The sequence below is a fragment of the Rattus rattus genome, chromosome 12 (genome assembly GCF_011064425.1).
Source record: "Rattus rattus isolate New Zealand chromosome 12, Rrattus_CSIRO_v1, whole genome shotgun sequence".
In the NCBI taxonomy this organism is placed as follows: Eukaryota; Metazoa; Chordata; class Mammalia; order Rodentia; family Muridae; genus Rattus; species Rattus rattus.
This window is the reverse complement of record NC_046165.1, coordinates 78322336-78345859: the sequence shown is the minus strand read 5'-3', so window position 1 is coordinate 78345859 and position 23524 is coordinate 78322336. Positions and strand designations below refer to the sequence as shown.

General features: G+C 48.0%; 1 protein-coding gene across 2 annotated transcripts in view; it reads right to left on the bottom strand.

Annotated features, from left to right (window-relative positions):
* Flnb (filamin B) overlaps window positions 1-23524 on the bottom strand; it is a 133209-nt gene that overhangs the window by 41871 nt on the left and 67814 nt on the right. For both annotated transcript variants that reach the window (XM_032918047.1, XM_032918048.1), the window contains exons 8-23: window positions 23247-23444; window positions 19889-20026; window positions 18305-18431; window positions 16770-16906; window positions 15243-15436; window positions 14588-14701; window positions 13765-13908; window positions 13410-13533; window positions 12985-13145; window positions 12002-12092; window positions 11614-11783; window positions 6350-6467; window positions 3647-3909; window positions 2332-2929; window positions 1326-1499; window positions 677-839 (exon numbers count right to left, since the gene is read on the bottom strand). In XM_032918047.1, coding sequence (XP_032773938.1) covers window positions 677-839; window positions 1326-1499; window positions 2332-2929; window positions 3647-3909; window positions 6350-6467; window positions 11614-11783; window positions 12002-12092; window positions 12985-13145; window positions 13410-13533; window positions 13765-13908; window positions 14588-14701; window positions 15243-15436; window positions 16770-16906; window positions 18305-18431; window positions 19889-20026; window positions 23247-23444 — 2914 coding nt within the window. The remainder of the gene's footprint in view (window positions 1-676; window positions 840-1325; window positions 1500-2331; window positions 2930-3646; window positions 3910-6349; window positions 6468-11613; window positions 11784-12001; window positions 12093-12984; window positions 13146-13409; window positions 13534-13764; window positions 13909-14587; window positions 14702-15242; window positions 15437-16769; window positions 16907-18304; window positions 18432-19888; window positions 20027-23246; window positions 23445-23524) is intronic.

Sequence of the window (23524 nt, the reverse complement as noted above, 5' to 3'; positions counted from 1 at the left end):
GGGTTCTCGCCCTTCCTCATGCTGTGACCCTTTAATATAGCTCCTCATGGTGCGGCAAGCCCCTCACCATAAACCATTATTTCACTGCTACTTCATAACTTTAATTTGATGAATCATACGTCAACACAATGTGTGACCCCCAAAAGGGTAACGACCCACAGGTTGAGAGCCTGCCTATGGTAGAGGGTCCAAAGACAAATACAGTGTAGTGTGAGTGTGTACCTTAGGGGACTGAGCCTGTGCTCTGTCACGGATCCTCTGGCACATCCCTTCTGAATAAACTGTAACGGGAATGTTTTGAGTATCTCTTATACATATAGCATTGGCTACATACTTCTGCATCATGAAGTTAAAGAATGTCTATCCTGTGGTGTGCTTATGATTATTATCTTAATTAGTTATCATGTCTGATGTACTTTTAGATACACCTTGCCATTGTCTGTAACATAACTCTTGACAAGAGAATGTTTAATTTATCTTTTGAGATGAATCTTCCTGGAAGTTGAAAGACCATGACAAATAAGTAGGGCACAGCTACAACTTTCTTTCTACCTTGAGACAGGGTCTCAATTCTGTAGCTCGGATTGGCCTCAGACTTAAAAACCTTTTTTTTTTTTTTTTGCTTAATCGATTCACTATGTAGGGATCGATACCCTGAACTTGGGCCCCTGCCTACCTGGTCACCACCGTGAAGACATTAGGCTTGTTGGTGAAAGCCTCTTTCAGCCCAGGGCCTTGGGCATGGACCCGAGATGGCTGGCAGCCTTCATTGACAGCCACTTTGAATGGGCTGTTCGGGATGGGCGCATCATCGTATGTCACCTCTACTACATGGAAACCTGCCCAGAAACAAACAACAACAACAACAACAAAACCCAGGTCACTTGCGTACAATGTAATTGCTTCACACTCTTATCTGATACTTATAGTTAGAACTCTGGCTGCTACTTGGAAAGAGTAGATTAAAAACATAGTAACATAGGGCTGGACAGGTGGCTCAGTGGTTAGGACCATGCACTGCTCTTGTAGTGGACTGGCCGAAAGGTCCCAGCTCCTACATAAGTTGGCTCACCACCAGCTATAACTCTAGCTCCAGGGACTCTAATGCCTCCTTCTGCCCACCATAAGCACACATGCATGTGTACACACACACACACACACACACACACACACACACACACACACACCCCAAATCAGAAACCATCTATGCTTTTTGTTCATGTGTTGTATACCCTCCCCCGAGCAATGAACCCTAACTTTTACAGCCACTGGGAACAAATGTCTCTGAATGAAAGAGTCACAAAAGCACAGAAGGGAAGACGCACCTTTCTCAAACGGTGTGTATTCTACCTGATAGGTCCCATCAGCATTGTCCTTGACGAAGCACTCGGTTGAGGCCCCTGACGGGTTGGCAATGTGAGCTTTGATGTGGTCACCTCCAACCTGGGTAAGGGGCCTAGCGTCAACTGTGAAGTCTGTTGTGGCCTCCCGGAACACATCTGTGGAACAACCACATAGATAAGAATGTCATGGTGGGGCAAAGCAAACCCACGAATGAAGATCTTCACACTCTGGAATACGTTAAGTATAGCTGGTGCCTTTAGGGTAGTTTTGCTGACTGTGAAAGTCAAGGTAGACTTGGCCAAGTGACAACACAACTTCTCAAAGATGGGGATCAGGTCAGGGCAGTGGTGCATGCCTGGAATTTTAGCCACTCAAGAGAGGGAAGGAGGAGGGCTGTGAGTACAAGACCACCCTAGGCTGCAGAGTGAGACCCTGTCTCAAAATGAAAACAAAGGCATCGAGGACAAGGGCTATGGCAGCCTACCTTTGCCCTCTGTGTATCATTAAACACATTTTACATCATTTCATTCCAACTTGGACCCAGAGACATTAAAAAACTATTAACAGGGGGCTGGAGAGATGGCTCAGTGGTTAAGAGCACTGACTGGTCTTCCAGAAGTCCTGAGTTCAATTCCCAGCAACCACATGGTGGCTCACAACCATCTGTAATGGGATCCGATGCCCTCTTCTGGTGTGTCTGAAGACAATGACAGTATAGTTATATAGAATAAATAAATAAATCTTTAAAAAAATAACAATAACAACAACAACAACAAAATTTCTGGCTTTTCCATAGCAACTTGAAAATTTGCCAAGAATCCTAGGCCCCACTTATCAGGGAGAAACATAAAAATGGGGTCTGGATGGAGTATTACCTCTGGAAACAGCATGATCCCCTTCTTCCCCTACTTGCACTCCCCTACCCCACCCCATCGCCCACGTGAGGAAGAGGCTAGAGGTGAGAGAGCCATCCCCTGGCGGACTTACCTTTGCCTTCGATTCCTGGCCCAAAGGCTTTGATCCCACTCGTGTCGACGGTGGGCTCCACCTTGACCCAGGTGGGGAATTGTGGTACAAGCTCACCACCATACTTCATGGTCAGGGTGTACATGCCGGCCGTCAGAGGCACATAGGTCACAGCGTAGCTGCCATCTTTGTTGTTCTGGATGGACACCTCGGCTTTCGCACCCGAGTCTGAGACCGCTTCAAGGCCCAGAGTCCCAGGCCCTGCTTCTGAACAATCAACACAAAGGATTCCAGGTTCACCCACTTTTCCATGTTCGAGTCCTGGTCCTGAGGCTACAACCTTAGAGGGGTCAAATGGCATCTCAATGTCGGCTTTGAAGGGAGACCCAGGAATATGGATTTCTTCGAAGAGAATGTTGACAAAGTATTCTCCGGGTTTCGTGGGAAGGTAGGAGACGGAGCAGGTCCCATCGCCGTTATCAGAGCATTCGATTTTGGCCTCACACGGACCTTCCACAGTGAGGCCCAAACCTCCAGTTCCAGCTCCTTTAGTGTCAATGGTGAACTCTGCTGGCTTGCCTACAAGACCTCCTTCAAGGCCAGGACCGTGGGCCTTCACCTATTTGAACAAAGAGCAATAAAAAATTAAATCCAATCTGTAGCTGCTATTGCTGACCAGTCAGTCCTGCTTTCAACACTTGTGACCACAATCACACAAAAGCATGTCAGTATCTCATATCCCTGGGGGCAGACTATCTCTTGCACGGACACACACACACACACACACACACACACACACACACACACACACGCCCACCTGCACAAAGCACGGTGGGCCTGAAGAAATTAGTTCTCATCTTGGACTCTTACATATCCGTCAATAAGTCTTGCCTAGTAAAACCATGTTTTAGAAGAGCTAATTTTATAGAATTACCTCTCACTCACTGCTAGAAATATTCCCAAACCATTTGAATCAAGAAGACCATGGATAAGGGTAATATATTTTTATGTCTGCTAAGATAGTTTCTGTAGGGTGAACTCAATCTGTGTATAGGTCACTGGGCTGAGGCCTCCACAGTCTCACCCATCCCTACAAGCTGGGTAGTACCATTATTATGCTAACCAATAAAGGAAAGGTCTTTCGAGTAAGTTGCAAAGTAGGACAAACAAGAACAGAGGGTGGATCAGCTATTGAGCGAACTCGGCACACAGAATTACATCAGTCAGCCATTGAGAGCTCACATTCACCACCAAAAGACTTTCCATGTATCCGTCCCAGGTAGGACCAGAGAACTCCAAGTCATATTTGGCAACATCAGAGCAACCCCAAACTGACCTTGGTGGGATCTGGTGGCAGCGAGGCCTCCACAGTGTAGGGGCTCCCCGGCACTGGGTGTCCATCATAGGTCACGTCTACAGCAAACAGCCCCTCTTCCCGAGGGATGAATTTGGCTGTGCTGCATTCTCTGCCAGCCACTGGTGCTACCAAGCATGGCACCACCTTCCGAGAAGGGCTCAGGATCGTCACATCCAGCTTCCCCTGGCCTCCTGCCCCGTTGGTGTCAATGGCAAATTCCTGGTCCTTCCCAACCTCAACTCCTGAAGAAAGGGAGAAAAGCTAGAGTGAGGGATGACCCCTGTCAGCAGCAAGTGAAAAAAGAGAGCGAGGTAAAGATGGTCCATTGGACACGGTGTTTTTACAATGAGTTATTGCAATGAGTAGCAGCTGACTCAGAGGTCCAGAAGCAGGACTAATACAATGACATTTACACACTGCAATGCGTCGTTAACACTGAATTGTTTACTAAACAATTTCTATGCCAGTCACAAACGCTGTACATTGTCTCCTTCGACTCACACAATAACTCTATGGGCTGTTACTTAACAGCAGTGGGCTTTACACATGGGGAAACTGAGGCCCCGAGAAGTTAAGTAAATCGTCTGCAACAACATATCTAGCAGATCCCAAAGCTAGCATTTAAACATAGATTTCAAAGATTATAATTACAGTATAGTCCAACACTGCCTGATTCCTCACTTCCTTGAGGTGATAATTTTGTATGTAAACACATCCTTAATTTAAGTCAATGTTTTATTTACTAACTCCGGGCAGAAAACTCAATCCTATTACCACCCCCAACCCACAAGAAGGCAGAAGTCACAAAGCTGGCTTCTAGGAATTAACTTTGATGTCTTTTAAATGGCCTCTGGGTCACATAGCAAGACCTTGCACATTTAAAAGGGTAGGGGTACAAAGGGGACCCAGTGATCCAGAGCACATACTAATTTAGCAGAAACTGGAGTTCAGTTCCCAGCATCCAAATCGGGAAGCCCATAGCTGCCTGTAACTACAGCTCTAGGAGATGGACAGTCCCTTCCAGTTTCTCCAGGCACCTGCTTTCAGACAACCCTCTCCTTCGAATATGAATATATATATATATATATATATATATATATATATATAAATAATTAAATTTAAAAGTAATAAAACTAAACCTTAAAACAGTCACTGCAAGGCAAGGCTACAGAAAAGCCAGGTGTCATTTTGACAGAGACAGGAAAGGGTTTTAGCCAAGACAAAGGCACTGGGAATATACTATGCTACAACTCAGACAAATCTTGACTCTGGGGACATATTGAGGAGCCTGTCGAGGCCAGCACAGCTGTCCACAGCTAGGTGTTCCCTAACAGGCACCTTGTTCTTCCTGCTCTGGAGCCCAAAGTCAGTCTCAGTGTTTCAGGGGAAAGAAGATGCAAGGGGACCCTTTTCGAAGTCTTTCACATACTCACAGCTGGGTATCCCCAGCCACAAAAGCCAGCACCCTGAGCTCCCACTTAGCAGCTTCCAGAAGGTGAGAGAGCTTCCCTCATAAGAGGATGCAGGGCACAGCCAATGAGCATTCTCACCGAAGGCTAGCTGAGCCCCTAGGGAAGTTTCAGAGGGGGTTAACCTGGAGTTTACCCTAGGCATGAAGACTTATTCTGCTGACCTGATGCCCCTGAAATCAGGTAAGCATACATTACTGAGGGACAGATATCGAAGTTTGGGAATCCCCAAGCAGTTAATACTAACGAAGACGACCGAATTGTGTTAGGATTTCCAAAATCTATCACTGACCTTAAAAGACAGCACAAGCCAAAGAGCACAAGTGTCTTTGTATGCATACTGTACTAGTCTCTCATGCTGGAAGATCTCCATAAAGAAACGAACAAAGCATTAAAGGGATGGAGTGCTTGCCCAGCATGCACAAAAGCCCGGACTGTAGTCTCAGAACCACAAAAACAAACAGGGCTGGAGAGATGGCTCAGGGGTTAGGAGCACTGACTGCTCTTCCAGGGGTCCTGAGTTCAATTCCCAGCAACCACACGGTGGCTCACAACCACCTATAATTGGATCCGATGCCCTCTTCTGTTGTGTCTGAAGACAGCTGCAATGTACTTATTATATATAATGAATAAATAAGTAAAATCTTTAAAAAGACAAACAAAACCAACCTTTAAATTCTACCGTGAGCAGACTGATGTCACAGTGCACGCGTGACAATATAAAATGAGGTAAGATGCATAATGTGCTCGAGGGCAAGGACAGGAGGAGGGCTGTGGCGTCTAAGTGCCAAGGAGTTGATTCCTATTACGGCCATTGGCCTTAATGTGATGCAGATGCCCAAGATGGCTGGCACAGTGTGACTCTCATCCAAAGGCCAGCCTTCTCCCCAGCCTCCCTCTTAATGAAAACTTCCTGTGGTAACATCGGCAGGCTGACAACACGCCAGTTTCTGCATTATTACCTCATTTAATTTTTTTTACAATGCCTCCATGAGTCTAAGTGTCCCCAGACACCCCATCCCCGCTGCACAGATGAGGAAGCCTGCTGAGCGTATGTGGCAGGCTTGTCAGAGCCCAGTTCTTGTTCAGGTCCAAGACTGTTCACTGTGACATCTCTCTAGGACAGAGAGGCAAAACCGCATGTTTTGCAGGGAGCCTAATGACAGCAGTCGCCAGCAGGTGCTGGCCGCCAATGGCCTCATCACACACTTACTGTTTTCCAGTCCGTTGATTTTTATCTTGCTCAGATCCAGCGGCGCGGCAACGCCCACAGTGAAAGGACTTTTGGGAATGGGGTCGCCACCATAAGTCACCAGGACCTGCATGTTGCCCTGGAATGAGAGAGAAAAAGGAGTATACTTCTTGGTAGAACAGAAACGCATTGAACTGTCCCTCCCCTCCCCCGCCCAACCTCCATTCCTCCCAGGGGCACAACAAACTTGAATTCATTAACCCAGTTTTAATTAGCTTTTCTTGGGCCTCGTGTGTTTCAGCGTGTCTTAGAACTTGCTATGCGGCAGACGATAACCTGTAACTTTCAATAGGTGTGTGTGCTACAACATCTAGTTAATGCATCGCTGGGGAGCAAACCCACGGCTTCAGGACTGCCAGGCGAGCGTTCCGCCAACCCAGCTGTATCCAGTTGGACTCTTACTGGCTTCAGGAAACAGCTTAAATACGCGCGCTAAGTTTTTTGAAACACATGACAAAACAATATAAAAATCAAAGTAGACAGGGATAGTAGGCTGGGGACTACTGCCGGGCTTGTGCTATGAACGTTTGTGTTATTTCCTCAAATCAAAAATCACAAAATACATCCAAGGAGTAGATCTTCTTCCTGCTGCCTCTCACTTTGTAAGAAGAAACTCCTTGGTTCAGAGAGGCAGTGGAACGTGCCCTCAACACACTGGATTCACACTCCTGGCATCTAAACCCTTATCTTCTTTGCTCTGCCATAGCACCCTCACCACCTGCCACAAGCCAACCCCGGCCACGGATGGGTACAGCCACTGGGCTCCAACCAACAGAACCAGTTCTTCAAGGCCTAGGCATTCAGTTTCGGGACACAGGGCCACTCAAGGTGGGGGTTGCTCACAGGAGTGTTCTTAGATCAGCACAGAGACACTAATTCCAGGGAAGGAAATAAAGCCATGCTGGAAGACTGGCAGGGCCCCTCGCTGGAAGCCCCGATGGCTACACAACCCTGCAGCTGTTGTTCTTTGTCCACAGGTCCTGAGCCAGCTCACTGCTGACTTCCTCTCTCCACATTCAGCTGCCTACTCCCCCCTCCACGGCAAGGCTCCACGAAAGCCTACTGCAATCTCAGCAGATCCATGTTGTCCTCGCCTCTGGGTCCAGGAATAACAGAGTGTGAGGGAGAGTGAGAAGAGTCCCCAGACAATCCAGCAGGCTCTGTGGCTCACAGGCCCTGCGAAAAGCTGTCACCGATCGAGTGTTAAAAGGGTGTAGCTTTTGGCCTGATGTACATTTTCTCACATTCCTTTTGTAAATAAAGAAGGGAAAGAGAGCCAAGGGGAGGAGGGATGGCTGCAGCAACGGAGGAGGAGGAATTGATTTTGGAGGCGGTTTAATACGCTGCACAAAAATCAACTAACTGGCCGACCTTAAGGGTCGAACATTTCATGCCGAAATGTGCATAGGTCAAATTCTACAGAGCTGAGAGCCAGCCAAGGGACACGAAAGGTCTCCTCTAATGCTTAAAGAAACACTGATTCGTTATTGCAACCACTGCAATAGTCCCAATATTGCCAGTTCTCCCGAGCCTCCATTTCCCCTTAACTCCTTGGGTGCTAGGCTAACCCTAAGGTCAACTTCAAGGCTAACCAGGCATCTTGGTTAAGAGAGCACTCCCCTCCCTGGTAGATTTTCTGGATTTCCCTGAAGTGCTAGAGCAAAAGAAAAGTCCCCTCCCAGCTCATAAGAGAAAAAGGATGCTTCCTTTCTACTCTCAGAACCTACACAAAAGTCAGATAGGAAATGAACTCTGCCTTGGGAGTGGGTGAGTGTAGCCATGGAGACTTAAAGCTGCAATCCCTATGCATTTCCAGTTTTTTTCTGAGACTAAGGTAAAAACAAATTGAACTTTTCTCCCACAGGACTGTCTAAGTCTGCGAGCACCTGTGTGTCCCACCAAGATGAAGCTGTCTGCACAGCAGCTTTCTGTTTCTCCCAACATGCTTCTGAGACCCAGTCTTTATTCAGAAGACGACAAACACGCCAACCCGACAGCCTAGAAGATGGAGCAAGAGAGCCTTCTGTAGGCCCCTCCACTTTGGAGACCTCTGTGAGACACCATCCCCACTGTGTTGGGTAACTCTCCTCTAGGGTCCACAGAGACACCACCACTTTGTTGAGGACATTTCAACACACGGACGGCTATCCTGGGAGGCTTGTGAGCTCACAGGGTTTCGTGAGGGCATTCATAGGACACCTGACTGCTTAAACCTCGTGACATTGCATGGCGGTTGGTCTGGGGTGAGAAGCCTAAGCCGACATTGCAGACAAGCAATGCCCTTGGGCAAAACCCAGGCTCTCTGGGAAATGAAGCCTTTTTCTGATCTCTGGGAGAATCCTGAAGCCCTACCTATCACGCCTACTTCTTGGAGGCAAAACCAGCTCTGACCACTGTATCATTACCCACGCATCTAACCATTCACATCATTTGTCCACTGTAGCTGAGAACCTGCAAACTGCCATTCAGACACTAGCAGGGAACAGAAGTCAGCAGTCAAGACTTGGGTTCCTCAAGGACATAGGGCTTTAGGCTCTTCAAACCCATGGGCTACATTCTGAGGAGGAAGGACAAAAATCTAGGCCTGGATGCACCCGTGCCTCTCCTTACACAACAAATGGCTGCCTTTCTGGAAACTTCTAGTCTAGTAGTCCCCAAAATTCATCACAAGGAGGCATGCTCATGTTTCCAGAGCACGCCCCTTCCACAGGGGACAGCCCTCTGGTGGGTCCAGGACTCTTAACCACACACAACAGCATAGCTGACAGATACATTTTCTTTCACCCAATCTGGGGCTTTGGGTTCCTCCTTTGAAAGGGACTCATTCAGGCTGTGCATCCCAACTCTTCTAGCAGATTATAATGCTCCTCAGCCAACCCGTGAATAGAAGCACCCTATCATTTACCCCCTCAGCCAGCTGCTCATCCACAGGGAGCACTTACAGTGCCAGCTCTGGTGTGTGTGTGGGGGGGGGGGCGGCGTGGAATGTCATCCTACCTTGCTGTGGTGACTTGCATGAGAATAACCTTCATAGGTTCATTTTAAAGGAAGGATTAGGAGGTGTGGCCTTGCTGGAGGAGGCGTGCCCTTGTGAGTGGGCCTGGAGGTTTCACAAGTCCACGCCAGGTTAGTCTTACCCTCTCTTCTTGCCTGCTGCCTCTGGATCAGACGTAAGCTCTCGGCTTCTATTCTAGTGCCATGCTTGCTTGCCTACCTGAGCCATGTTCTGAATCATAATGGTAATGGATTAAGCCTCTGAAACTGTAAGCAAGCCCCCAATGAAATGACTTTGTCTATAAGTTGCCTTGGTGATGATGTCTCTTCACAGCAATAAAAAAAAAAATAACTAAGACACGTGGGTAGCTCACGGTTCTGGAAGAGACATGCCACCTGTTTTCTTTGCCACAGGGAAACAGAATGATGAAAGGATGAGGCTTGCCTCTGAGAAGGATCCATGCACAGTCTACATGAGGCGGCATTAATATCAAGTGTCTACCAGAATCCTTGGACCTCTTAGCATGCCCTCAAACAGCTCTCAAAACGATCTCGCCCTCAGGGTCATTCTGAAGTAAAGTGTTTCCTAATCTAGCATCACTTCAAACGCAACAACGCTACACTTGGCCTATTGAGATGCATCCTGATTGGCAGCTTTACTTTGAGAGGGTTCAAGTCAAACCCTGATTTCATCCTGGTATCTGCAATTTACTAAAGACCTCATCCAATAGACCGGAAAATATGGTACGTGGAGAGTAGACGTCAAAGCCAAGTCATAAAAGGTTCAGAAAAGCACCTATGGCTTTGTGATCTTTACGACAGCCTTCTGGTACTTTCTCCCAAGGAATGCGGGCAACCTGCAGCAAAGGTCCTGTCAAGCTCCTAGCCTAAGGTCCCACCAGTCCTCAGAACCATCAGTAAGAAAGAACTTCCTGCTAATCACTTCATCCTCTGACAAGGCACAAGCACAAGCAAACTACAAATGTGTGGTTCTACTGTTAATAAGGAACCTCTCAGTGGGACTTCTTAAAAGTACAAGAAGAAAGTCGGGAGGTAGGAGGCCACGCGTCTATAATGTCGGATGTTACCCCAGAGAACGCTTCTCAATGTCAGAGACATTCCATAGAAAAGGTATTAACTCCGAGGATCTGAAACCCCTAAAGCACACCCTGTGTTCCCCATTCCTACAGTACTCTGCTCCTCCCCACATGACTTCCACCAGCCCCTTGCTGAGGACCTGGGCAGAGAGACAACTGAGCAGTGTTTCTGAAGACAGCCCAGCCCTTGTCCTACAAATGGCTTGTTCAGGGGGGGTGGGGGGGGTTGTCCCCTCCCTCCAAAATGAAAGCATCTTGGAAGCTCAGAGTCAGTGTTTCTAACAGGAGACACAAGCACTAAAACCCAGGCTCTCCTGCCAGGACATCTGCCGTGCTGACTCTGGAGGTGTGAACATGAAGCAAAACACAGTTTTAAAGACCTGTGACAGGCTCAGGATTCCAGCTTTGCAAGATAAAGAGTGTGGGAAACCACGCATTCTTTTCAAGTGCGCACCTCAGCCCGCGATTTTTGCCATGAGACGGATGAATTTAAAAAATTAAGCAAATAGACATAAACTTGTGTGCAAAAAGGTGGCTTTTGGACCCTGACTGCATAAAATAACAAATCTGCCTAAACGGCAAAATTCCTCAGGATTCCTGCATTTTGTAAAAAGGAGTCATTTGCTGCCTTAAACGGCGCGGGCTTTGGGCCCTAGGGATTAAAAAGCTGAATGGGCTCTTTGAGAAAAGATCCCACTAAAACACCTCATAAAAAAGGGTAAACTATGTGAAACTGCCTGCGAAGGAAACTGCAGGTGAGGGAGCTTTCTATAATTAATAAAAGATTGGGAGTCGGAGGGACGGGGGAGGGGAAACGGGGGAGGGGAAGCTGCGTAAGAAAGTAGACCTGGTAGTTCTGTACACAAGAAGTTAGTATTTCTCTGATTAAAACAAACAAACAAACAAACAAACAAACAAACAAACACCAACCCCAAGTTGAGGTAGCGATGTGGGATTGCCTTCTTACTTCTCTGGGAATCTCATAGCACCCTCAGGCTCCCAGAGAGGGTGAGAGCACACCGGGGTACTCCTGAGGCTCCCAGAGAGGGTGAGAGCACACAGGGGCACCTCCTCAGGCACAGCACTGTGGGGGAAGTGTGGAGGCAGAAAAGCAAGAGTCAGGAAGGAGCCTACCTGCTGGGTTGGGGTGTATTTAACAGTATGGGAGTAGTCATAGTTGTCAATGATATCCAAGTCCTTCACCGCCTCCCCAGGGACAGGGCTGGAGAACTGCACATTGAGCGGGGCTTTTCCGGCTCCCTTGGTGTGAACAGTGAAGTGGGTCGGCTTCCCATTTTCCACACCTGAAAGGACACGCGGAAACGGGGTTGGCAGGAGAGGTTTCACTTTTAGAACCAGTCTGACAGGTCTGACGGCACCACTAGGCAGCCAGCCACACACTGCGGCTGCCACATCAGAGCCTCCCCATGAAGATAATAAGCCACTCTAGGTCTAGACAGGACACACGCGGTGCCACTGGCTGCAGAAAAGGTCGAGGCAGCCTTACCCGCCACCATCTTACCTGCTTTACTCAACCCAGGGCCTTCCGCCTTCACCTTGCTGGCGTCATGGGAAGGGTCAACTTTGACTCTGAAAGGGCTGGCAGGGATTTCCTGAAGCAAAGACACGTCTCAGAAGGATGGTTCCTAGAGCGCTGTCAGAGTTTACCCTTCTGCCCAAACCCAAAGGACAAGTGTTTTAGGAAGTGATGAGAAACTTCCATGATTGTGGGCAAGGCTGCACACACAGGTGCAGATCTGGAACCCCAATAGCACAAGTACCCTCATGTCCTGACACCAGATGTTTGAGGACAAAGGATAAAAAAAAAAGTACCACTCAGAATAAAGTAAAAAAAACGACAATATGCAGGGTTAGGAGGTGGGAAATGACCTCCAGGCATGGTGGTAGGGCGAGGAGTCAGGATTTCAAGGAAGTAATCACAATGAGATGGACGGTAATCAATCGGTAATCAATCGTTCACAAAGAATTTACAGGCCATCAGAATGAAAGCAGATTAAGTTAACTAGGTCAGGCCAACTTAGGATCATTAACTTGGGACACAGACTGCTCTCTGCTGAGCTTCCTGATTTTTAGACAGTTAAATTCCATCATTAGAATTTCAAAACGTCTGGTTTTCAGAGTACTCCTCACAGGGCTACCATTAAACACAGCTGATGCTTCGAAAAGCTCTTGCTATAAAAGTTTAAGGGCAGAGACCAAGAGTTACTGCTAAGAGGTCAAAGTGAAGTGCATCTAGAAGTTGCCTAACTTTTCAATCAAACGCTTAGCAAACCAACGCTTCGAACGCTTTTAACGAGTCAGCTGCGGGCCTAGAGAAAAGAGTGAAAACTCAGCTTAGCACCCCCGCCCCCAACCCCTTTTGGTTTTAAGAAAACAGAGAAACAGTTCTCGGGGCACTTTTCTCAGTTGCTAAACAAACAACGATCCAAAAAGGAGGGATGCACAAGGCTCACTCCGCTCTGTCGCTTGTAGGCCCCAACATACCTCCGATGCAAAGAGAACCTTGATAGTATATCGCCCAGGGGCGGGAGGCACGTATTTGACTGTGAACGTGTCGTTGGCATTGTGAATAATGTCGAAATCGACGTCTTCCTCATCATCACTTAACACTCGGGCATCACACTTGATACCAACACTGACGTCACCTGGAACAGACCGGCTTATTAGGACCAGATTGCAAGCAAGGGCACGTCTTGCACAGTCACTTCCAGCTTGGGCTGGCACACGGCAAGCGCACCCCCAGAAAGGAGAAGTAGCAAATCAGGGTTTTGGAAAAGGTCGCACAGAGGATTGGCTAACACATCGCCAAGGAGCCAACACAGCTCATTAGGAGAGTTCTCTGCCCTCCGATGCTGTAATGCTCTTCTGAGAGGAGCGACAATCACTGGGGTGGATAAACCCAAGCTCACCTTCCCCAGCCTCCGTGCAATCCACTGTGAAGTGAGTAGGCTCGTTGGCCTTCAGACCACTCCTCTCCACGCCCGGCCCAAACACTTTGACCTTTTGGGGATGGCTACCTTGTCCAATGTTGACCTAGGAAAGACATGAACCCAGAAAATACATCTATGTCGAAACTGGGCTCCAGCATAAGACGAAAAATGGCCGTTTTGTAAGTCTACAGAGTATTCTGTCCTTTAGGACAAGTCTCTTTTCAAGGCCTACCCAGAATGGTTTTCTTCTATACATCTGCCTTGGTCATCAATACACAATGTGCAGACTCATACAGCCGGGGTTTCTCGGATGACCAGGATGACCACAACTTACCCTGTAGGGGCTGTGTGGTATGTTCACCCCTCCCCAGACCACAGCTATGGTGTGCTTGATAGCTTTGACCGGGGTATAGGAGCAGACATAGGTGCCATCCATCCGGCTCTTCATCTGGATGTCAATGGGCTGGCCTTCCCCATCCTGCAAAAGAACCAGAGCATGAACCGAAGCGCTCCTTGCGGTGTCACCGCGGCGTCTACGGATGGCCAAGATACCACCAATTTGTCTTAGAAAACCAAACGGCCATTACAGTGTGCTATGAGCTCTCACAACAAATAAAACCAAATGTCCCCCCAACGCGACAGGCATCACCAGCTTACTTAGGATGATCTCGGTGTCTTTCCTTGGGCCTCCTAATTACTGGGGATCATGTCCACGCTGTGCCCAACTTCATTTACTCACTTATAATTACTAAGAATAAACGCTATCTTCTCTCCCGCTTAAAGCCAGCGCCACTTAGCACTTCATTTCAACCCCAGAGTTGAAGTCCTTCGGCTCATTTTAACTAAATCAGATACGCGATAATCTCAATTTTGCCCACAAACCCACTAGGAATTACATAGACTCAGCCAAACTGAAAGACATTACGGAAAAATCTGAAACAAAAAAAAGCCTTCTTTTAACAGAGCTTGAATCACTAATATCATCGTGAAAAATGTCCTGGTTTATATATGATCATGTAGTCCTCACGCCATACTGCCTGTGGGATACTATTACTGCTCCCGGTGTGCCGGAGAGAGCTGAGGACCAGATGCACTGAGCACCTCACGTTACACCTCTGACCTGACAAGGGCAAGCGGCCCCAGGCCCAGATACTTACCTGAGCTAGTATCTTTAAGGGAGCTTTCCCGGCATCCTTAGGATCTACGATGAACTCAGCTGGGTTGTTGATAGTACAACCGGTTTTCTCCAGACCCGGCCCATAGGCTTGGACCTGAGGCAAAAACCGAATAATGATTTGTTTTTCTGTGTTAAAGAATTGGGATGGAAGGGAGGGTGCGCAAAATGCCTGGCCCTTAGTTAAGGACGGAAGTCGGAAGTAAAATCGCAAAGTAGGCTGAAACTTAAATAAAAATAAACACCACTACTAGCTGTCCTCGAAGAAGAAAACACTCTAAAACAAAACCCAAACTAACCCAGCTACCTGCTGTACTCTGAGATGACAGAAAGAACTTCTAGTTTCTGGCAGATCTTTAGATGTGCCTGAACGCAAGGCTCCCACTTCGAGGGACTGAAGGTCAAAGAAAGTGCCACAAGTTGGCCATTGACGGTAGTCTATAGGTAGCTATAAAAGGTGGCAAGATGAGCCTCTTCCACAGGACAGGCATGTCCTTCAACCATCCCAGAAGCTCTGGGAGAGATGCTCTCACTCCTGGTCCATAGAGGAAAATGCCGAGACTCAGAGAGGTACCCGACTCTCCCAACATCTAACCCATTCCTGTCTGCCACAGGGTAAGAGGAGAGAGTGCTCTCACTAGATCTGGGTTGTAGTCTCCCGTAGCAGGATGGATGAAAGCCATGTATGGGCTGTCCTTGATGTCCTCGTCGTCGCACATGATGTGAACGGCATATTCTCCAGGCTCCTTGGGCCAGTATTTGACGTCACACGAGCCATCGTTTTGATCGTCATACTCGATTTTTGCCTGGGAAGGACCTTCGATGGCGAAACCTGGGGGACAAGGCGGAAGGGCCTTCCTGGTTACACATGGTGAGAATTATCTAACCTAGGTTACTACCACCGCTTCTCTGCCTCCTGGAAAGCAAGTAATGAGTAGAAAACTGAAATCGAGTGTGTCTCTTCCAAAAAACCAAGGTCACTGGTTCTTTTTTTTTTTTTTTTTTCTTTTCTTTTCTTTTTTTTCGGAGCTGGGAATTGAACCCAGGGCCTTGCGCTTGCTAGGCAAATGCTCTACCACTGAGCTAAATCCCCAACCCCAAGGTTACTGGTTGTTAACTAGAGGTGGATATTTCTGGTTTTCAGATGACAGAAGGGTCAGAAGGCGGTGCACACGGGGCAGGGGTATACAAGGACCAGAAAAACCCTTCTATTGGATATACAGCAACATATCCAGAAGTCTTAAACAAGCACTCCTTTGTCTAAACCCATTTCTGAGTCTTTATCTGAGTAAATTAAGTGAGGTTATGCACTCAGCACTATTCATATAACAAGATCTTGGATATGACTGGCAAGCCTAAGAATAGACTGAAATATAACAAAATCCCACAGCTACCCCCACTCCTCTGGGGCCTAAAGATATAAAGCTATGAGTGTGTACAGGAAAAGGGCCTAGGAGAAGACTAAAAGGTTAATTACTTCCTTAAACTACAAGCGTGCTCCAAAGTGACTAATCTTCCTACTGGTGGAAAGTATATATAATTCCTATTTCTTTCCCTCTTTTGCTTGTTGCTATAACTAAATGGGTGTCAGTAAAATATAGCTCCCTGGCCAAATTCAGCTCACTGCCCATTCCTCTAGAGAGCGTTTTACAGGAAAGTAGGCATACCCATTTATTTGTGTGTTTAATAACTGCTTCTAAGCCACAATGGCAATCACATAATTGTGACAGAGATCATGTCACAGCCAAGGAAAAGAGACTGGGTATGTGGCCCTTTCTAGAAAAAGCTTGACTTCTAATCTGTAACGATCACACGTTTTGTCAGGCAACCACTTAAAATATATTCAGCTTCGTGCCAAATAATATATTTGCTTTTTCAAACTTCAGCGGGCTGTACCAAGCCACCTATTTAAGGGTAGTTTACCAGTGTGATATTGTATGCACTGTTTAGCAAACCACTGCCCCATTCCCAGGGAACTGGTGAATAAATAAATAATCAAATGCCACAGGCATTGGACAACTGAAAGCAAGAAGGAAAAGAAGACCTAGAACGCTACAGCATCCAGAGGAGGTCTTGGGTAGCTGGGAGGCCACGTGAAGCTAACACTAGGCCCACCTCATCACTCTTTGCCTTAAAGAAGTTGTGGGGCAGCTGCCTCTACTTACCCAGAGTCCCGACCTCAGAACCAATGGATTCCACCACAAAGTCTGCTGACCGACCAACAATGCCACCGTGGAGTCCAGGGCCCCATGCACGGACTTTCTGCATGCCTGCCTCAGGGCCAACTTGAACTTCAAAGGGGCTAGAGAGAAGGAACAGAAGAGGGTCATAGAAGGGGTTCGAGATAACCATGAACTCTTAACATAATTCTTTCCATTTGCCTGCTCTTTTGCAGAGGCTGAAACTCTAGGCAAGTTTCTTCCCCCACACTGGTCACCCCCACAGCCATTGTTATGTCAACAATATACTGTAATATGGTGGCTTCAAGGGCTGGGGGGTAACTGGGCTGTCACTCAAGCAACACCCTACTTGCTCTGGTTAGCTCATCAGTGAGTGACCTTTGGTAGGCAGGGCCCTCTAGAGCGGGAGCCTTAAAGGTAAGAATGTCCACGTTTCTCTTTCTCCTACCTATGCTATCACCAGAAAAGTCGTTTGAATAGGCTTCGGTTCATTCGTATGTGATCAAACATGCTTCAACTTTGGCAAGGGACGTTTTTAATAAGAGTGCTCAGACACCGAAAGCCTTATAAGAGGTCCCCTTATCTTCCGTTTTAGTTTCAAATTCAGTCTACAGTGTGTGTATCATTATGAGATTAATAGCAGACCGGTGGCTTGGCCACGGTGCCTACGTTATTCTTTCCCCTTTATCTCATTACGTCATCTAACACCACAAGCAGGGGAAGTCCAGCACAATATGGTATAGTTCATTAACTATGGTGCATATTCATGTAGCTTTCATTCCGCTGCTTCCTTGCTAGTGCTACCAGTCTCTTATTGTGCGCATTTTATAAATTAAACTTTTTCATGGGTGTACAAGTCTAGAGGGGGAAAAAAAAAACCCAGCACATGATGTTGTCTGGGGTTGGTTTCAGGCGTATATTTATGGTTTTAGAAGGTAACTTTTATGGACAAGGGAGGGCTACTATAATGCTCAATTATTTCTCTAGACAAACAAAATGTATTCAACGTTTAAATTGCCCTCAGGAGAGCGTCAGAGCACAGGGGTCCAAAGAGGAAACTGCTATAGCCCCGGGGCAACGCTGTGGCCAGGGATCCCTTGTCCCTGATGGCAATCCCGTGGATGGGTTTTTATGTGAACCATAGCCCGCTGTGCCCCTGTGGCACTCGTGAACAGAGGCATTCATTGACCAGGAGAGCCTCGGCTTCTGTAAGGCTGTACAGACAGACATACAGCCCACTTGCTCTCCATTACACCTCCTTCTGGTTTCCCTGCCTTCCACAGGCACAACCACCGGCATTTGATTTAAAGCAGGGCAGCTGAAACCACAGCGACTTTCTGTTGCTTTTGAGAGAAAGCCAAGTGTCTGTGCTGCGCTGAAAAGGCGGGGAGGGGAGGGGGGGAGGCTTCAACAAAGCCGATCTCTCTTCCTTCTGGCAGCCTGGGAGGCAGTGGGCTCCTGTGAGCCTGTCACAGGCTGAACATACCTCTAGACGAGGCCCATCTCCAACCCGGACTCACCTCTTTGGAATGTGGTGCCCCCCCCAAGTAACTGCAATGCTGTATTTCCCTGGTGTGCTGGGGTAGTACTCAAACGCGTAGACCCCATCCAGAAAGCCCTTCTGCTTGACCAGCTCCTCCAGGCCCTCTGTGGAAAGCAAGCAAGCACACAGCCTTTGCAGTATAATCCTTGGCTTACAAGGAGACTCCCCACAAAACACAGGCGACCTACAAAAGTTAAACTCCGAATGTGAGATCCCCCTCTAAAGCTGGGAGAGGTTTTTCCAAAACTCAAACCAGAGCCATTCTCAGCCTCCAAGAGAGAGAAATGGAAGACTTCCCAGCTAACTCGCTTCAAAAAGCTCTCGGCTGGTGGAGGCTGAGGTTCCAGACCAGATGGGTTGTTTGCTGGGTCTCAGTATTTTCCCCCACCCCCAGTCCCAACTGCCTTCCAGCCCCCACCTCACATCCCCCGCTGCCCCACAAACACTGGAAAGAGGTCATCTTTATGATTACTTGTCTTGGACTAAGCACCTATGAATCTTTTCCTTCTAAGGCAGGACAACAAAGGAAGCCCTTATAAGCTACCTATGACAAGGCAGGTTTTAGGTCCTATAGGCAATGTGGATCTATCAGGCAGAAACTTGTTTTATGTGGTGAGTCAAGAAAGGTCTCCAAGGTCAGAAAAGAACACCTCTTTGGCTCCTGTTGCCACAAGCTGAGCAGGGGTCGTGGACTGTGGGTGGATGGAGGCACAGCCGCAGAGGTACACGTACTCGGCTTTAGGTCTGGGCAGTCTAGAACCTTGGCTGTCCTAGGGGCAAATCCTTCTCCAAGGCTCTGAGCTCTGAGCTCACACAGGAACGTCCTGGACTGAGGCTAATGCCCATACAGAGGACAAGAGAAACACGGTGTAGGAAGCGCGGACCTCTACAAACTAAAGCCACCAACTGCTGCTGGCACCTGCAGCTAGGCCTTCAGAACTACCTCTCCGTTCCCTGGAAGTCCTGAGACAGGAGATGCTGACTTCATGACTGCTGCCTCCGTCCCAAAGGAGGAAGGAAGAACAGCCTACTGCAGAAACAACCCTCTGCCAACTACCAGCAAAGAAAACCATCCTGGGGCATTTTATTCTCCTATGACCAGCGGTCATACTAATTGACATAACATCATAGTCTGTAAAATGTATAGGGTACAGGAAAAAGCATTGGCTTTTAACATCGGGCTTGGATTCCAGGTCAGAACATCACAATCCATGTGAATCTGTAAGAATCTTCCACTTTATACACAGGTCTCTGAGAAGGGGGTGGGGGTGTTGTCTCAAAAGCAGTATTTCTCCAATTTCCTTATAGCACTGTTTCCTATCCCAGGGGTCTTAATATGTAAGGCTGTCAAACCACTCACTGGTCTTGCCTACCTATATCCAGGGCGGATGTTACTAAGTGATCATCGTTCCCTTCTCTAAAAGTACAGAGAAGTCTCATATCTTTGCCACAGCTCATTGGGAGACACCAGTCAGGACTGACCATTGGCTGTTTACCAACATATCACGGCTGAAAAACTAGCTAAGGTTTATTTGAGATGGGGAAAGAAACGAGTGCTTACTAGGGCCCTTCACGGTTACAGCAAGCTCTCCGCTTCCAGCCGCCTTGGTGTCCACCTTAAAGTCTGCAGTCTCCCGAATCCGGACGCCTTTGGGCTGCAGGCCTCGGCCACTGGCCCTGCAAGCATTTGGGTTACAGGCTGCAAACAGAGTTTGGACATCAGTTCACCTTTTAATATTTTGCAAAAGACAAGAAAGTTCAGGTAACTTGGGATCACCCCCGCCAAGAAAGTGTTTGCTTTGCACAAAGAGCACCCAGCAGTTGCCCAAGGCCAGGGGTCCTGCTCAGGAAGCACACCAGCTAGCAAAGGAAGACACAGCATGACTTTGTCCCGCTCGCTGCACAAGCTCTGTGCAAAAGTTATTTTAGCATCATCAGCGGGAGGGAGAGCAGAGAATCCACACTGTGCTGCTCCTGGTCCTGGGTTTTTGCCTTTTATGAGCTGACGGACATTAAGACTGATTGCTGAACACTATCCTGACCTCCCTGCAACCCTCCAAGGTCCAGGGACTGGGAAGTAGACTTTCTCAAGTCTACTTGAAAATGCAGCACTTGAAATATCCATCTGAGTTCCAAAGCCCGAGCCAGCCACTTTCTGAAGATCTGGACATGGCTGTTGTCGTGCATGTGAACAGCCAGGCAAAATAAAAAAGACCTGAAAACGTGCTCTCAGCCAAAGGTGGCTATGACCAAGCTCTGGCATCCACAAAGGCGAGCATCAGCAGAAAGTGCCATGCCTGACAGGATTTGTGCTCTCCTTTGAAAACCACAAGGACGAAAGTTAAGAACTCTGGTGATGGCCAGCATCCTCACTTGACAGAGCCGTGAAGCCACTCTACTCTTCCAAGAGGGCTCGGGGAGGAGGCTCAGAAAGACAGATTCTTCCCAGAAATCCTTTGCCCGGCATAGACAACTTTCTCCTTAAGTAGAAATGAGAGGTTGATGGGTGTCATGTCCTGTTCTCTATGCACTGGCTTTTCCTCTCCACTACGACATAGGACAACCCTTTATATGCAGGCTCCGAAAGTGGACGGAAGGAGGCTCATTAGACACAACCTTCCTGTTGGTTATGTGGCAAACCATTACTCCCCAGAGGGGAACACAGACATCCTTGCAGTTAGAGATCATGTTGGACTGTTCGTGGAAGAACATGGTAACAGCCGGTGACATTGGCTTTCCACTACACCTAAGTGTGTATGTGTGTATTGAAGGTCTAAGGATGAAAGCCATGGTCCTGCACATGTCTACCACCCAGCCCTTTTTAAAGTTTGAGACAGGATCTCACTAAGTTGTCATCATGTGGCCCAGGCGGGCTCTGAACTTGTCGGCCACCCAATAGCTGAGACTAGAGGCCTTTAACAGCAGGCCTGGATAAAGCTCCTTCCAGTGTTAAATCACTACAACAGAGGGCGGTAAATAAAAATTAAAAAAAAAAAAAAAATGCTGACTGTGCCAGAATGAATAAACCAATCCATGAATGAGATTACGAGTCACTAGAATGAAGAAAGCCACCTCGAACCATCTCTTTCCTTTCGATTAATATTATCTAGGAGGAGGGTCATTTTTTCTTTATCAAAGGGAAAACAGTTGGTCACATGTGTAATAAGTCACAACAAAAATGACAAGAATTCCCTGGGGTGGGGGGTTAAATGTGTCTTAAAACACACACAGACACTCATGGAAATACAGAGCATGCTCAACAGGCTTAATGTGGGGAAGAAAAAAAAAAAGGTAACTGCTCAGTTCCACAAGCCCTCGGCCAACTCAAACACTCGGCCAACTCAGCTGAAGAGTCTGTGGCTTGTGCCAGACCCACCGCCATCCCTCAGCACCTTGCTCAGGCTGGGATCTGGCCATACAAGCTGTGACCACGAATGCCTGCACAGGAACTTCCTGAAGTCACACACAGAAGCAGCACAAAGAACTGGCAAGGACGCCCCACCCAACCAGCCCTTACCAAAGCAAGAGCCTCTGGCCCAGAGCTTGCAAATAGGAAGCCAGCAGCTTCAGAGTCCAGGCTGGCCCAGAGGCAGGATTCGGAAGGAGAAGCCAGGTCTGCAGGTGCAGAGGTGGAGGACAGAACAGGGAGAGGCAAGTACGGTTAGAAAAGGCAGCATAGTTGGAAAACATCAGTAACAACGGAAAAGAGCAGCCAGGTCTGGGGAAAGGGGGAGAGAGACCGAGCTCCTCTAGAGTCAGGGCAAACACACGCTCCTGGTTGCAGAGGGATTCGGCCGTGTAGTTACAGGCACATCGACGGAACTGTGGTTCTACTGACAGAGACCTACAGTGCTGAAGCCTCAGTGACTCCATTTGCCAAATGGCGGTAGCAATTGTACCCGAAACACACAGACTTGGTTGGGCCAATGCAGCTGGGCTGAGGGTCTGACAGGAAAGTGCGTGGACTGCAGGGACCTGCTGCAGTCAACCTTCTTCCTGGACACCAAATCCAGCCCACTTGAGTCCCTCTGCACATGGACGCAATATCCCTTATCCAAAAGGGCGTGAACAAAAAGATTTTGCTATAATAAGGTTCTTAAAGGTGGTGGTCGTGGTGTGTGTGTGTGTTTTAATTAATGTGTGTGTTTATGCGTCAGTCATGTGTCCAGGTGCCCACGGAAGCCAGAAGAGGGCATCAGAAGAGGGCATTCTGGAGCTAGAATTATAGGTGGAAGAGACACTGGTGTGGTGGCTGCTGGAAACGGAATGTAGACCCTCTGGTGGCTCAGAAGGAGCTCTTCACCACGGAGCCTCCTCTCCAGCCCGTTTCAGATACACGTTTAAAATTATTTGCGTGGACTTTATTAACTGACCTCTGTAATCTGAAAACATGAAACCTGAAATTATTTAGAATCATGTTAGCGGGAAAAAAAATTCTGGACTGGGAAGTAATCTGGTTTGCAGATTGGGGATGCCCTGTCTGTGGTACAGACTGGACTTAAAATGTTTCCTAAGGGCACAAGCGTTGAAAATGTGGGACATATTTGGAAGGGAAGTCAGGTCCTTGGAAGCGGGCTTTATAAAGGACCGATGAGATCCTGGCCCCTCACCATCTCTCCTTGGCGCCATGGCTTCCTTGCAGTAAGCAGGTCCTCTGTCACAGGTGCTCTTCCTAGATCACCACAGGCCCAAGAGAACCCGGGCCAAGTGATCACGGCTGTCTGTGAGTCATATAATTTCGCCACCTATTAATGTGATCACTTCACATTATGTCTTGACGCAGGGAGGGAAGCTAAGAAGCACTACCTGTGTTAGCACTAATATCCTAAAGATGAAGCACCACTTCCTGTTGAAGGGGCCCTGGCAGGAGGAGGGCAGAGGGAGCCCAGGCCTGACAGTCACGCCTGGCCAATACTTACCTTCACCAATTTGTACACCAAAGGGGCTCTTGGGAATGGCGTCCCCAGCAAAGGAGACCTTGACCACATGGGGGCCAGGCTGCAGTGGCTTGTAGACACATCTATACACCTGATTGCCTCTATCTTCCACCAGGAGCTCCACACTGTTCTTGCCCTGGGGATCCTCTACCTCAACGCCAATGTCACCCACACCAGCACCTGTGAAAAGAATGGCCGTCCCATGAGCACCTCCTTCCCTTTCCAAAAGCTTGCTGCCAACCAGTGCAAAGGGCAAATGC